Consider the following 13,652-nt stretch of genomic DNA (forward strand, 5'->3'; position numbering starts at 1 on the left):
ATCGTGGAATAACGGTCTACAAAATACCCAGAAATATAATCCCAGATGTTGAACATGGGCGGGGGTGCCAGCAGCGCCAATTAGAACCCGATAACGAATAGCTGGCAACCCCGAGACGTTTATCTGGGATGTTATTGAAGGGTATTTCCATTCATTGAGTGCTCAACCATCGTTTGGTTTAGACGTGCCACCATCGACTGCTCAAGCCTCGTCTCCAAGTAACACCGCTGCCATCCGTTTTATCTAATTGTATTTTTCACATTTTTTATATAGCCAATAAATAACGCTCACATAATGCAAACACCACAGTTTCATTTCGTTTTACCTCCATTCACCGAGCCACATCATTTACCCCAAAGCTTGAAGAAATCTGCTTTTGAAACATATGAATTACTTGTGGAATCTTACGTTTTTTTTTAAATTTATTATATTATTACTAATCGTTACCGGCTAGCTCACAATTTACTTTTATGACAACTTAAATCAACTATATATATTTAGGAGGAACCATCGACCCTATCTTAGTATGTGGTGTAATAATGTTTATATATTAACACTGCCCTTTCTCTATTAAATTCGCCTCACTACACTACACAAGATCACCTGGTTTAATGCTCTTGAGACTGTGTCATATTCTGGTGTTATCCAAGAGTTCCAATACTCCAATATTAACATGAAAATGAAATCTGTCTTCCATATTTCCTTGTAATTCGGTTCCTGGTTTCCTGAGTGACGGTCAGAATCTGAGGATCTCGATGTAAGTAATCAGTCCTGCGGTATATGGGTGCACCTACAATACTTCCCAGGCCTTTGCTCTAGAAAACTTATTACTTTTCGCAGAACATCCTCGTAATTGAATTTCGTATGTCCATATAGGTTTCAATACTTGCTTGTATAACAGCTATTTATTATGTACTGAGAAATGTGATTTTCTTCCAATTAATCAATTTAATTAAATATAGAATAAACTTGTTTTGTTCTTTCTAGCGTTCTTTTTGCATCAAAATTCATTCCGAGATATTTAGCGTTGTTACTATATGGAATAATAGTATTTATTGTTATTGGTACTTGTGTGGTCTGGTTATCCATGAACTGTACATGTATAGATTCACTTTCGTTAATTTTTATTTGCCAGGTTTAGGTACATTTTAACAGTCCAAGATTTTAATAGTTAACTATGTTATTTCTGTAATATTTTCTATAGCTTATGAACAAGGTTGCCATGCCATACTTTAACAAAGGCTTATACTACATCTAAGAATATAACTGAACATACCTTTTTACCTTCGTAGGCTTTTTCAGTTACATGTGTTATTCTTTGCACCTGGTCAGTGTTTGTTAATAAACTCAAACTGATGTGTCGGTATTACGTTTTTTCTTTCTATAATGCAAGCTAATAGTGATACTACTCTACTATAAACTCTAGTGTTTTTTATTTTAATTTTACATATATATTACATCAGTTATTAATCTTACTTTTACGAAAGCCACATTAATAATTAACTAAATAATAACCTAATTTCACTCTTCTCTGTCACGCTCTTCTATAATCGTTGCTAATATTATAGTGGATGGACAATATAATAAGACATATACACAAAATGTATTTATATGTTGTTGAATAACCATTTGCCTTTAAAACAGCAGTAATTATGCGCCGAATATATTCGTGGAGTATCATTCTTCAAATTGAAATCATTAAGTGTTCAGGTTTTTTTAATCGCTGCACAACAGTAGCCCTGAATAGATGGATCGCAGCCCTTTCATCAATGTCAGGTTTGTGGAGCTCCCGACGTACTGTTTTTGTTGAAACAGTGTTACTCAAGTTAGTGTCGTACTGTCCCTTTTTATACTGCGATAATTTTATGTTGTCTGGTGACAATCTTTTTTAATGTTTTTTGATATCTGTCGACTTAGAGTTTCGGCCACTATTCCTCTTCGCTGGCGAAGTTTATCTTGTTTTCTGCCTGTTGTCATTATAATGGATACTGTAGCTCGTGAAATATTAAGCAAAATATGAGAGATCACATATTTCGCGGGTCACTTATTTTAATCGTCGCAAAACAAATTATATAATAATTCACCTAAATATAACCTACAAGACTTGCCTTGTAAATTCAGCAATACATGCGGATCACAATATATACACAGAAACGGTGTGATCAACATGCAAGAAGATTTGTGTATTCCCGTATATTGGCGGAAAAGTAACTTCGATTTTTTACTAATAGACTTTGTCTCGTAAGTCTATTAATAGCAGGTGTGAGGTTTAGCTGAGTTTCGCTTTAACCATTGTATTGTGTAGACGTCCATATTTTATTATGGATAAATATACCCTGCAAGAACGCGCAGAAATAGTGACAATATTTATTGAAAATAATCGTTTCATTATTTCCACTCAGATTAAATTACGTCAAAAATATCCTAATCGTCCAGTGCCTCACAAAACCACAATTTATCGTTTACATGCGACTTTTCAACAATACGGTACGACAGCAGACAGGCCTCGTTCTGGAAGGCAACAGACGTCTCGTAACACTAAAAATGTGGCTCTGGTACGCAATAATGTTGCAGAGTCTCCAAAAACATTAATTCGGAGACGTGGTTCCCAGTTACACATTTCTGCGCGTAGTTTAAGGCGAATTTTGAAAACTAATTTGAAAATGTTCCCGTACAAAATTTAGTTAGTCCAAAAATTGCTACCGAGAAATCCTGAGCAACAAATTGAGTAGAGTAGAGTAATGCAAACCTAAGAATGTTTGGTGAAACTGAAGATTTTTCGTCTAAATTGATAATGAGCGATGAAGCCCATTTTCTTCTCAGTGGCCACGCCATTAAACAGAGAAGTCGCTTTTGGGGAACATAGAATCCTCAATTAATTCATGAAACATCATTGCATCCACTAAAAACAACTGTATAGTTTGGTAATCATGCTGGAAACATTATTGGTCCCTATTTTTTTTAAATTACTAAGGTTTTGCCGCTACTGTTACTGCTGAATGAACGGTACTAAGACATTATTTGAAGTTTTCTTGTGCCTGAAATTAAAAAGCAAGGACTAGAGGACATGTGATTTCAACAAGATGGGGCTACGGCAGCAAACGTGTCGATTTAGAATGGCCAGCCAGATCTCCGGATTTAACAGCACCAGATTTTCTCTTTTGATTTTTCTTTTAAATCAAAAGTTTATGTGAATAAGCCTCAAACGATTCAACATCTTAAAGACATTCGTCCCGAAATTGAAGAAATTCAGTATCAGATTTTGCAGGATATTATGAAAAATGCCTTAGAAAGAGCCGAAAGTTGCATAGCGAATCACGGTCACCGCTTAGCCGATATAATTTTTCAATCATAACGAGGAAAAAAACTAAAGGTCAAATAAACTTTTTATGAAAACCAAACTTACCTATCTTTTTTTTGAGCAAAGTTATAGGCAATCAAAATAGTAGCGGGACTTTTGCCACGTTGTAAATATATAATACAGCCAAGAATTCATACAACATTCCAGATGTAAATATACCATCACGTATAATAGTAATACAACTAATTATTAACAATAACTGCCTAGTAATTTTTCATAATATTTAAGTTTTGGTCATATCGATATTGGATTTCTTTGTGCAAGTCCATAGTTGTCCACTATATATCAACACTGCCTTCAAAGTTTTTTTTTTATATAAAAACAATTTATTCTGTACTGATAATTCGGATTGTCGACCATATAACCATCACAATTTTTTGAGCTTCTTTCTATTTGAGCTTAGCATCAGCATTAACATAATAATTTCCACAATCTTCCATTGCATAAACACATATTGCAATCGCATCGTAGCGTTAAATATATGTGCGTAACTTTTATTATGCCCTTTCATCATTATCAGATCAAATCCTGGAGCAAAATGGGAAAAATATAGGGCAGGTTCACCGAAAATTGTGTGGTTATAATGATAATAAGTTAGGATCTGATTGGGGGAAGGAGGCTGAAATCGAGAGAAAACCTCATTTCAAGGGCACGTACAATGTTTTCACGTATTTTTTATCTAAAATAATTACATTTTGATGTATAATGTTATTGCTGAACAGATGTGACGAAAAATCGGAAGTAGTTCTGAGTAAAAGTCAGTTAGTTTGATTTTTAAACACTAACCATATTATATGAGACGTAGAAACATTGTAGGCAACTGTTTCTATCGTATAATGGTTAGAACGTTAATTAGTAGTAGGATGTGCCAAACAATACAAAAATAATGATATAATTTTGTAACATATACATAAAATTAAATTACGAACAAAACAAATCTAATTTGTTGTTTGGGACTGTTCGGGATAATATTGTGAATATATAAATAGATTTAGGTAGGTATTAAGCTAAATTGTGTGTATATAGTAGATTATAAAATACGTGTAGTAGATAGGTTAATGAAGTTTTTTGTTTACTTTTATTTAGTTATTACAACGAAATCTAATTTAATTGTTTAAAAAGTAAATTTAGTGAGTTCCTTATTTATTTTTTGAAGTCGGTTCAATTTTATTGTTAAAAATATTTTATTATATATCGCGACAATATGGGGTAAATATGAAAACATGATATTTTTTCTGTATTTCTTTAGTAATCGTTAATTGTTGAGAATGTAATTATTAATTTAATATAATTTATAAAACTAATACTTACCTGTCATTGATCTCCATCAGCTATATTATATAATAACGATAATATATTTTAAGTCCTAACTAATAAGAATACATTTAAATAAGAATGATGTGTGAATGGAACAAAAGAACGAAAATTTATAATATGAAGATGACAATGATTGTAAGATATTTATAATTCCCAACACCCTGATGATCATAACAGCATACATGTAGAAACGTCGAATGTCGTTGAAAAAGAAAATTTAATGACGTGAATGAATGGAAAAGAAAGACTGTAGAAAAATGTTACCTGTTTTTTCTTATTGCAAGACTGACAACCTCCCTAAAAATGACAAAAATAAATTTTATTATTTCGGTAGAATTTCGAATCTAAAAATATATATTTACAACTGGGATACGAAATAATGTAATTGTATCAATATTTCAAGATATATGGTTTGGAATGAATATCAAAACAAGATATTAAATTTAATTTATTGAATTATTGAAACAATTTCAGTGTTAATAAATCATTAAAAATAGAGATATTATTTCTGTAGTCATATCTCTTTTATTCACTCTCAAAAAAACTAGTTAAAATTATATTATTTATTAATATTTTTGTGAATTCTTTACCGCCTTTAAAATACCAAGCATGTATATATATATATATATATATATATATATAAGTATGTCGATAATTCTTTTCTGTTTTTTTTTCTCAAGAAGAAAAACATGTTATTTACAGTGTATAGTTAAAATATATTTATTCAAAGTTTTGGTCACTTGATTTTATATATTTTGCCCATCACTCAGGCAATTTATGAATGCCTCCCAGAAGACCATTCAACGAGCCATTTTTAATTTCTCCGAAATCGACGAGATGCTACTCTTTAAACACTTGTCTCATCGGTGCGAAAAGATGGTAATAAAATGAAGTCAGGTCTGGAGAGTACGACGGATGACATGAAACTTCACATTCATATTCAACTGATTTCAACACTTCTTTGACTTGAGTTTGCTGTTATGAAGGTTTTTCGATTAGTGTAAAGTTTAAATTGATTGACATTTGTTGCCGGTAGCCTTGCGAACAAAACAATTTGGTCTTGTATTCAAGGGGCTGACTTCGTCACGATTATTTTTCTTGCTAGGGATTTTCGAAATAAATCTATCCACCAATCCATGCATCATCCAAATAATCAATAATCATCTTACTATTCGATGCAGTGACTTCCATTCATATCTTTGAAGCATTTCACTAATTATTTTTGGAATTTATCTATTGTTGATCTAAGTATCTGTCGTTCAATTTATGTGTCACCCTTTTCCCACCTTTGAGATCTTTCCTACCACTTGTAATCATTTGAATTATCAAAACCATATTTCTCATATTGTTATCGTTGCAGTATGCAGTTGCATAACATACTGTCTATTCAAAGTTATTTTGTACATACGTCATCTAAATTTGTGACGTCAAGACGTCGCAATGTTGCCGCACCAACTCTTAGTTTTAGTTCAGTTTGGCTTTGACATATAAAAAAATTCTAATCTAAATAAAATAATTCAACAAAAATGTTATCAAATATAATTTATTTTAACATTAGAGATTATTTAAAAACTACAGTTAATTATACAGCCACAATAGTTTATAGGTTATAGTTCTAACCTCTTATCACTATTGCTTTCAAAAACTTTTGCTTATGTCTGATAACCGGACGACTTTGGCAGGCTCAGTCGTTTACATGTTCGAACTAATCAGACAGTATTGTGTCTTTTTTTAACTAGAATAAAATGAGAAAAGGAAAATATTGTCTGATTCCAAAACGAATTTAAAAATTACGACAGACAATTCATTAAACATCTTGACGACGTATGTACCAAAATACTTTGAATAGACTATTCTAACATCATGCCGTAATATTACATACATATAAGTTTGGAATAAGAATGGACATTTGCATTTCTGTTTCTATAAATAATATTTAGTTTTTATATATTCATCAGAAAGCATTAAAATAAAAATAGTTTAGTCATAATTTGTTTATTATATTTTTTGAGGGCAACATAAGTTTCTCCTCAAGGTCTTTTACAAAAGCGAAACAATATCATATTGTCATTAATACGCATTGTTTTAAATCTGATTATTCAATAATTAGGTTATTTTATTCTTAAAACACAATGGTAACACGTAACCTAATAACAAAACACAAACATTCTGTGAAACATTATCAATTACAACTTTTTTTCTTTTAGAACTCCATTCTGTTAGTCTTTTTGATAGCATATCTTCTTTTTTATCGGTTTTTTACTTGATTCTGATTCTTACGATCCATTCATTATAATAGTGCGCTAATCTCGTTTATTCTCTTTCTATTATCACAAAACAAATAAATACATTGATCATTGAATATATTTCTTCGGCTTGGTGCTGATAAAACAAGGTATTGGTCATCATATGTCAATAAAACACCAGATCTAATCCGTTTATTCATACAGAAAAGCATATCATCCAGTTATATCAAAATTGAAGACAATTATGATCTATCTTCAGTTCACCCTCCTATAACTTTGACGTTAAACGAAACAATAACAAATATATCCCATCCGCTGAAAACAACTGAACTGATTTAATTCTCTTGAGCCTGTGTCCTGTTCTGGTATTATCCAAGAGTCGTATTACCTCAATATTGACATAAAAATTGAGTTTCCCCTCATGTCTTCTGGCAATTCTCTTGATTTTCTAAGTGACAGTCCGTATCTGAAGGTTTCGGTGTAAGTAATCAGTCCTGTAGATTCTGCGTGCACTTATAATACTTCTCAAGATCTGAGAGTTTTGAAAAGCATGTTTATATTATAGCTATTTATTATGTACTGATAATTGTAATTTTTTTTCAAATAATCAATACATTTTCCTATATTTAAACTTCAGTTCTTTTTTTTAATTTTTTACATATTTCTTCCAGCGAAGTTATGCATTGAGATTCATTCCGAGATATTTAGCGTTGTTGCTATATGGAATCACATTATTTATTGTTATTGGTGCTTATGCAGTCTAATTATACGTGGACTGTACATACATATTTACTTTCGTTAACTTTAATTTTCCAGGTTCGGGTCCAATTATTTATATTGACGCTTGCCTGTTGTAATTTTCATTTGGTTTCTTCACTGTTATCTCTCGCAGCAAGAATCGCAATATTGTCAGTAAATGTAACCATCGTTATATGTTCTATGTGTGGTATATTACATGTGTAGGCAAAGAATTAGACCCAATATACTTGCTTCTGGTACATCTACTTTAGCTTCTTTTATTGTAGATTAGGTTTTCTCTTGTATGACTCTAAACATTCTGTCTGTAATGATTGTGATTTTAATAGTCCAATGTTTTTTATGCTAGCTTATAGAATAGGCCTTTATAGGCAGTAGGTGTCGAAGGCTTGTGCTACGCCTATGAATATAAGCCGATCATACATTTTTACGATCATTGGCTTTTTAATTTACATCTGTTATTCTACGAATCTGGTCAATTTTTTAATGTTTGTTAATAAACCCGATCTGGTATGTAGATATTAGATTTTTTCTCTCTCTGATCCAAATAATACATGATATGTAGAAAATCACATCAACGTATAAACGTTCTACCCTATCTGCTTCACTGATATGAGTCACATTTAACTAATGGTGAGTGCACTCTTTGAAAATTTGACCAATTGTCTTCCAAATGGCAACGCCCATCGGGTTATTACGGTGCCATCAAATCAAATGTGAAAAGTTATTGAAAACTGAACTTCCATATTGGGCCTATCTGAGCAGTCAGTCTCAGGATAGAGTCAATTTCATTCAGATTTATAGAATATATGTTATGTTATACGGCCCAAACTATTCGGCCATATGTTTTTTTTTTTGTGGATGGTCGACGAGTGAGACAAGCTGGCATGTTTTTACCCTCAGTCTCGCTTTGAATTCCCTTTAAATAAAATGTAAATGTAAATTAATTCACCTCTTACCGTCCTAATAGCCTGTTACTTGTCATCTCTCAACTTTTCGAAAAACTATACATTAAGCGACTCAAAATAATCGTAGAGGAGAGAAAAATTATTCCAGACCATCAATTTGGCTTCTGTAATATACACGGAACAACAGAACAAATACATAGATTAGTCAACCAAATTGACAATTAACAAAAACTTAAACGATAAAAAATATTGCTCCGCTGTATTTCTCGATATTTCTCAGGCCTTCGACAAGGTGCCGCACACTGGGCTTCATGTTGAATTGAAAAACTTTTACCCCATATGCACTTTCACTTTATTGCACTTTATTGTCAAACAGGGTGACGAATACACTGACCTACACCCAATATATTCGAATGTTCCGCAGGGCAGTGTTCTTGGACCATTGTTATACCTATTGTATACAGCTGATCTACCGACCTAAAGAAACACTAAACACTATTGCAACATATGCTGACGATACAGCGGTTTTTATTATCACACGAGGATCCAATATCAGCCACAAGAAACCTCCAACATGTTAACAAAGACAAATTGTGGTTGAAAACGGGGCGTATCAAGCAAATGACATAAAAATCTACCCATATGACATTTACCCTTTGTAGAAGAACATGTCCCTCAGTAAAATTGAATAATCATGAACTTCCGCAAGCATACAACGTTAAATACCTGGAAATGCATTTTGATCGACAAAAAAACATATAGTGACAAACCGCTTGGGCTTAAACTAAACAAAATGTATTGGCCGATAGAACGTAAATCTAAATTGTTATTAGATAACAAGGTTCTGCTGTATAAGTCAATTTTTAGGCTCATTTGGACTTATAGTATTGAACTGCGGTGTACTACTAGCAAATCTAACATAGATATCCATTATGTGTCCAACAAACTGATTCAACGCGATAGAACCCATAACGAGTGTGATTCGAAATGTTAGTGTTAAGTATTCCGAAAGACTATTAGTGTATCTCAATGTACTCGCAAAACAGTTAAATGTGCGCGATGGCAGTGCAGTGCGTAGGCTCAAACGCAAATTACCATAAGAACTAATTAATAGACACATAGAGTAAGATTTAATAATCTCTAGAAAAAGTTAGAATAGTATCTAGAATAAGGTTTAGATTGTAAGTTGTACAGGAGATCACTTACTGAAGTGATCTTCTACATGTCAGGATGGTTATATTATATAACTAATCATATAATAATACTTATTGCCGACGGACAGATTGTTAACGCTATAAGAGATTAATAAAAAAAATGTAAATTAATAATTTTTATTTTCTAGACCATTACACATTTTGAATTTATACATATCTCTCTGGACATTAAAAGCAATACTAAGGAAAATTTGCTGGATAGTTGTAGGTAATAACTAATTGTAATATATGTACCATGTGCTTTTGAAATTGTAATGTACATTACTATATTATAATCAATGTTTTTTTATTTTATTTTCATTGTTCCGCATCTGGTTTTATTATACAAACGATAACATAGAAACAGATGTTATACAAAAGAAAATGTCACATATATTTCGCGAACAAGTTGCTATTAATAATATCGAGGGCCATTAAAATTAGACCGTAATATAAAAAATTTTTTGACTTGTTTTGAAATTTTTATTTTTAAGTGAATCCGCATGACGCTTGGTTTCTGCGTCAAAATGCAAACAAATCAATTGATATGTATTTTTTTAGCTGCGTTTATATAGCCGCGAAACTGGGTCAAGCTTTTGTAAACACTGGGATGCGTAAAGTATATTTAATAGATGTATCTATTTTAATATATCACTATGTAATGTACGTTTTTGTATTGACATTGGCTATTAATATCAGGATTTGGAAGAATTCATCAGCAAAAGGAGTGAGAAATGACCATGATATTAATTAATCTACTTTCAGTTAGTGGAAAATTATTTATGAAAAGCAATGTATTTCAAAATTTTAAGATAATTGTAGGCTATTAAATACAAATTGAATCAAAAGGACCATGAAAGGATAAAAAAGCAGTACAAGAGATGAAACTAGGAACATTATTTAAAGGAAATTCTTGCAAAATTTTGTTCTACAATAAAGGAGATGTATCTATTTTAATATTTTAGTATGTAATTAACAACCTGTATCGATATTATTTTCTAAACGCACTTTTTGAAAGAGTGCGTCACCAAAAGTGACGAGTTGATCATGATATTAATTAACCCACTGTCAATTAGCAGAAAACTGTTTATGAAAATCATAGTATTTCAAAATTTTAAGGCTATTAAATACAAATTAAATGAAAAGAGCCATGAAAGCATAAAAAACAGTACAAGAGATGAAACGAGGAACATTATTTAAAAGAAATTCTTACAAAATGTTGTTATACAATAAAGGAGTTGTATCTATTTTAATATTTTAGTATGTAATTAACAACCTGTATCGATATTACTTTCTAAACTCACTATTTGAAAGAGTTCATTACCAAAAGTGACGAGTTGATCATGATATTAATTAACCCACTGTCAATCAGCAGAAAATTGTTTATAAAAATCATAGTATTTCAAAATTTGAAAATAATTGTAGACTATTATATACACATTTAACCAAAAGAACCATGAAATTATATAATACAGTACCTGAGATGAAACTAGAAGCATTCTTTAAAAGAAATTCTTACAAAATATTGTTCATCATTAAAGGAGATATATCTATCTTAATATTTTAGTATGTAATTAACAACCTGTATCCACAATAATTTCTAAACTCACTATTTGAAAGAGCACATCAACAAAAGGGACGAGAAATGATCATGATATTAATTAACCTTCTGTCAATCAGCAGAAAACTGTTTATGAAAAATCATGGTATTTCAAATTTTTATCATTATTATACGCTATAAAACACTATTAAAAGAAATATGAAGGCGTGAAAAACAATACAAGAGGTGGAACAGAAAGCATTACTACCATTTTTGTAGTATGATTTGTCCTTTGCTTCAAAATAGGCCTCAGTTTGGTAACACAATTTATTCTTGATATGCGAGAGCCAAAAAAGCTATTTGGTGACAAATCGGGGATGTACGGAGGATGACTTATCAATTAACATTTTGGCGAATAAAAGTGGCGATGGTTTGTCACCTGTATAACAGGTCAATTGAAAAGTCCCCGGCCTGACACACAGTTGGCGCTACTATAATTAAATCCATAGGTTTTTTCAGTTAGTCCTAACCCTCAAAAGATGCGTGGATAATTTTGCAGTGGACGCCCAAGAGGAGTTGTTATCAACGAAAACATTTAAAAAATCCACAAAATGATTTTGAATGACCATAAATTCAAATTGAATGAAATAGACACTCTAAAGATATGAACTGAAAGTGCACATCATATCATTCACGAATATTTGAGTATGAGAAAGCTCTGTGCAAAGTGGATGCCGCGCAAGCTCACTTTTGACCAAAAACAACGAGTTAATGATTCGGAGCAGTGTTTGAAGATGATCAAGCGTAATAAACTCGAGTTTTTGCGTCGATATGTGACAATGGATGAAAAATATCTCCCTCATTTCACTCCGAAGTCCAATCGATAGTCATCCGAGTGAACTGCACACGATGAACCCGCTCCAAAGCGTGGGAAAACACAACAGTCGACTGGCAAGTTTATGGCGTCTGTATTTTGGAATACGCATGGAATAATTGTCATTGACTACCTTGAAAAAAGAAGGACCCATTCACCAAGACAATGCACCGCGTCAAATATCCATGAATTAGCCTTCGAATTGCTTCCCCATCCACCGTATTCCCCAAATCTGGCTCCTAGCGACTATTTCCTGTTCTCAGATCTCAAAAGAATGCTCGCTGGGAAGAAATTTCTTCGTCGAATGAAAAGGTGATCCACTGAACTGATGACTATTTTCTTTTCAAGCAAAGGACAAATTATACTACAAAAATGGAAAAGTTGGTGTCGCTATAATCATTGTATCACCCTTGGTAAGAATTATGTTGAATAAAAAAAACTAATTTTGCCAAAAAATTGTGTTTTACTATGGTAGGCCGGGGACTTTTCAATTGATCTGTTATTAACAGATATGTTGATAATAGGAGAATATATTTTCTCGCCAACCTAATAACTATTCGTTCGATTTATTTATATCGATTTCGAACCGATACTTTATCATAATCTGTGCATTTAAAAATATACCACTATTCATCTAAGAATTCGCGAAACCCGTAATAAAACGCCGATTCCCCTAGAGAAAACAATACGAATGGGACGTTGTTTTGAAAACGATTTTTGGCGAATCTATGTGGAAACGGCCGATTTATAAATACGAAACAAATTGCCGGCCGATGGTTCCGAGTGCAAAGTAGCGGGCAACTGGCAGAGTTTATCCAGTTATTGGAAAACAGAATTTCCATCGGCTAATTATAGCCAGCGGAATATTATAAAACTACTGGATACTGGCTTAGTTTCAAATTAAATAAATATTTGAAAAAAATACATTTATTCTCGCTGTCGTAATCATTTATAATCGATGCTTTGAAGTGTTATTTTGCCTTATGTTGTTGTTACGCGTTATTTATTATAATAAAAATATCTAGATTATGGCGAAGGCGCTGTTCTATATTAAAACTACTCTACTCGCTGTTAACATTGTAATTTCTACCAATATTGTCGTGTAACATATATTTTGTTTTACATAGTACGATTTAATTAATTATAGAGCATAGGCAATTGCTCGTGTAGTGTTCAAACCAGTATTTTTTTAAATCTTGGTGCGAATTCACCAAAATAACATTATATCATTTTTTAATTAATAAAAAATTTAATATTTTAAATAATTTAATAATCTAATATTTTAGAGCATAGGTAATTGCTCGCATAATATTGAAACCAGTGGTCTAATAATCGCGGAATATTATAAAACTACTTGATACTGACTTAGTTTTAAATTTAAATTATTTGAAAAAATATGTTTATTCTCGATGTCGTAATCATTTATGATCGATGCTTTGAAGTGTTATTTTCATTGC

At 31.9% G+C, this 13,652-nt stretch overlaps 2 protein-coding genes across 3 annotated transcripts in view; one reads left to right on the top strand and one right to left on the bottom strand.

Moving 5' to 3' along the window:
• Positions 1 to 13,652, top strand: part of LOC143202462 (uncharacterized) — a 126,642-nt gene that overhangs the window by 76,864 nt on the left and 36,126 nt on the right. The gene's annotated exons all lie outside the window — the stretch shown is intronic.
• Positions 1 to 13,652, bottom strand: part of LOC143202597 (transforming growth factor beta-1-induced transcript 1 protein) — an 83,857-nt gene that overhangs the window by 60,966 nt on the left and 9,239 nt on the right. For both annotated transcript variants that reach the window (XM_076414228.1, XM_076414244.1), the window contains exon 2: positions 4,943 to 4,975. In XM_076414228.1, the coding sequence (XP_076270343.1) occupies positions 4,943 to 4,975 (33 nt within the window). The remainder of the gene's footprint in view (positions 1 to 4,942; positions 4,976 to 13,652) is intronic.

Source organism: Rhynchophorus ferrugineus, unplaced genomic scaffold, assembly GCF_030347505.1.
Source record: "Rhynchophorus ferrugineus isolate W39M unplaced genomic scaffold, kcgeb_rfMv2 rfM1, whole genome shotgun sequence".
Classification (NCBI taxonomy): Eukaryota; Metazoa; Arthropoda; class Insecta; order Coleoptera; family Curculionidae; genus Rhynchophorus; species Rhynchophorus ferrugineus.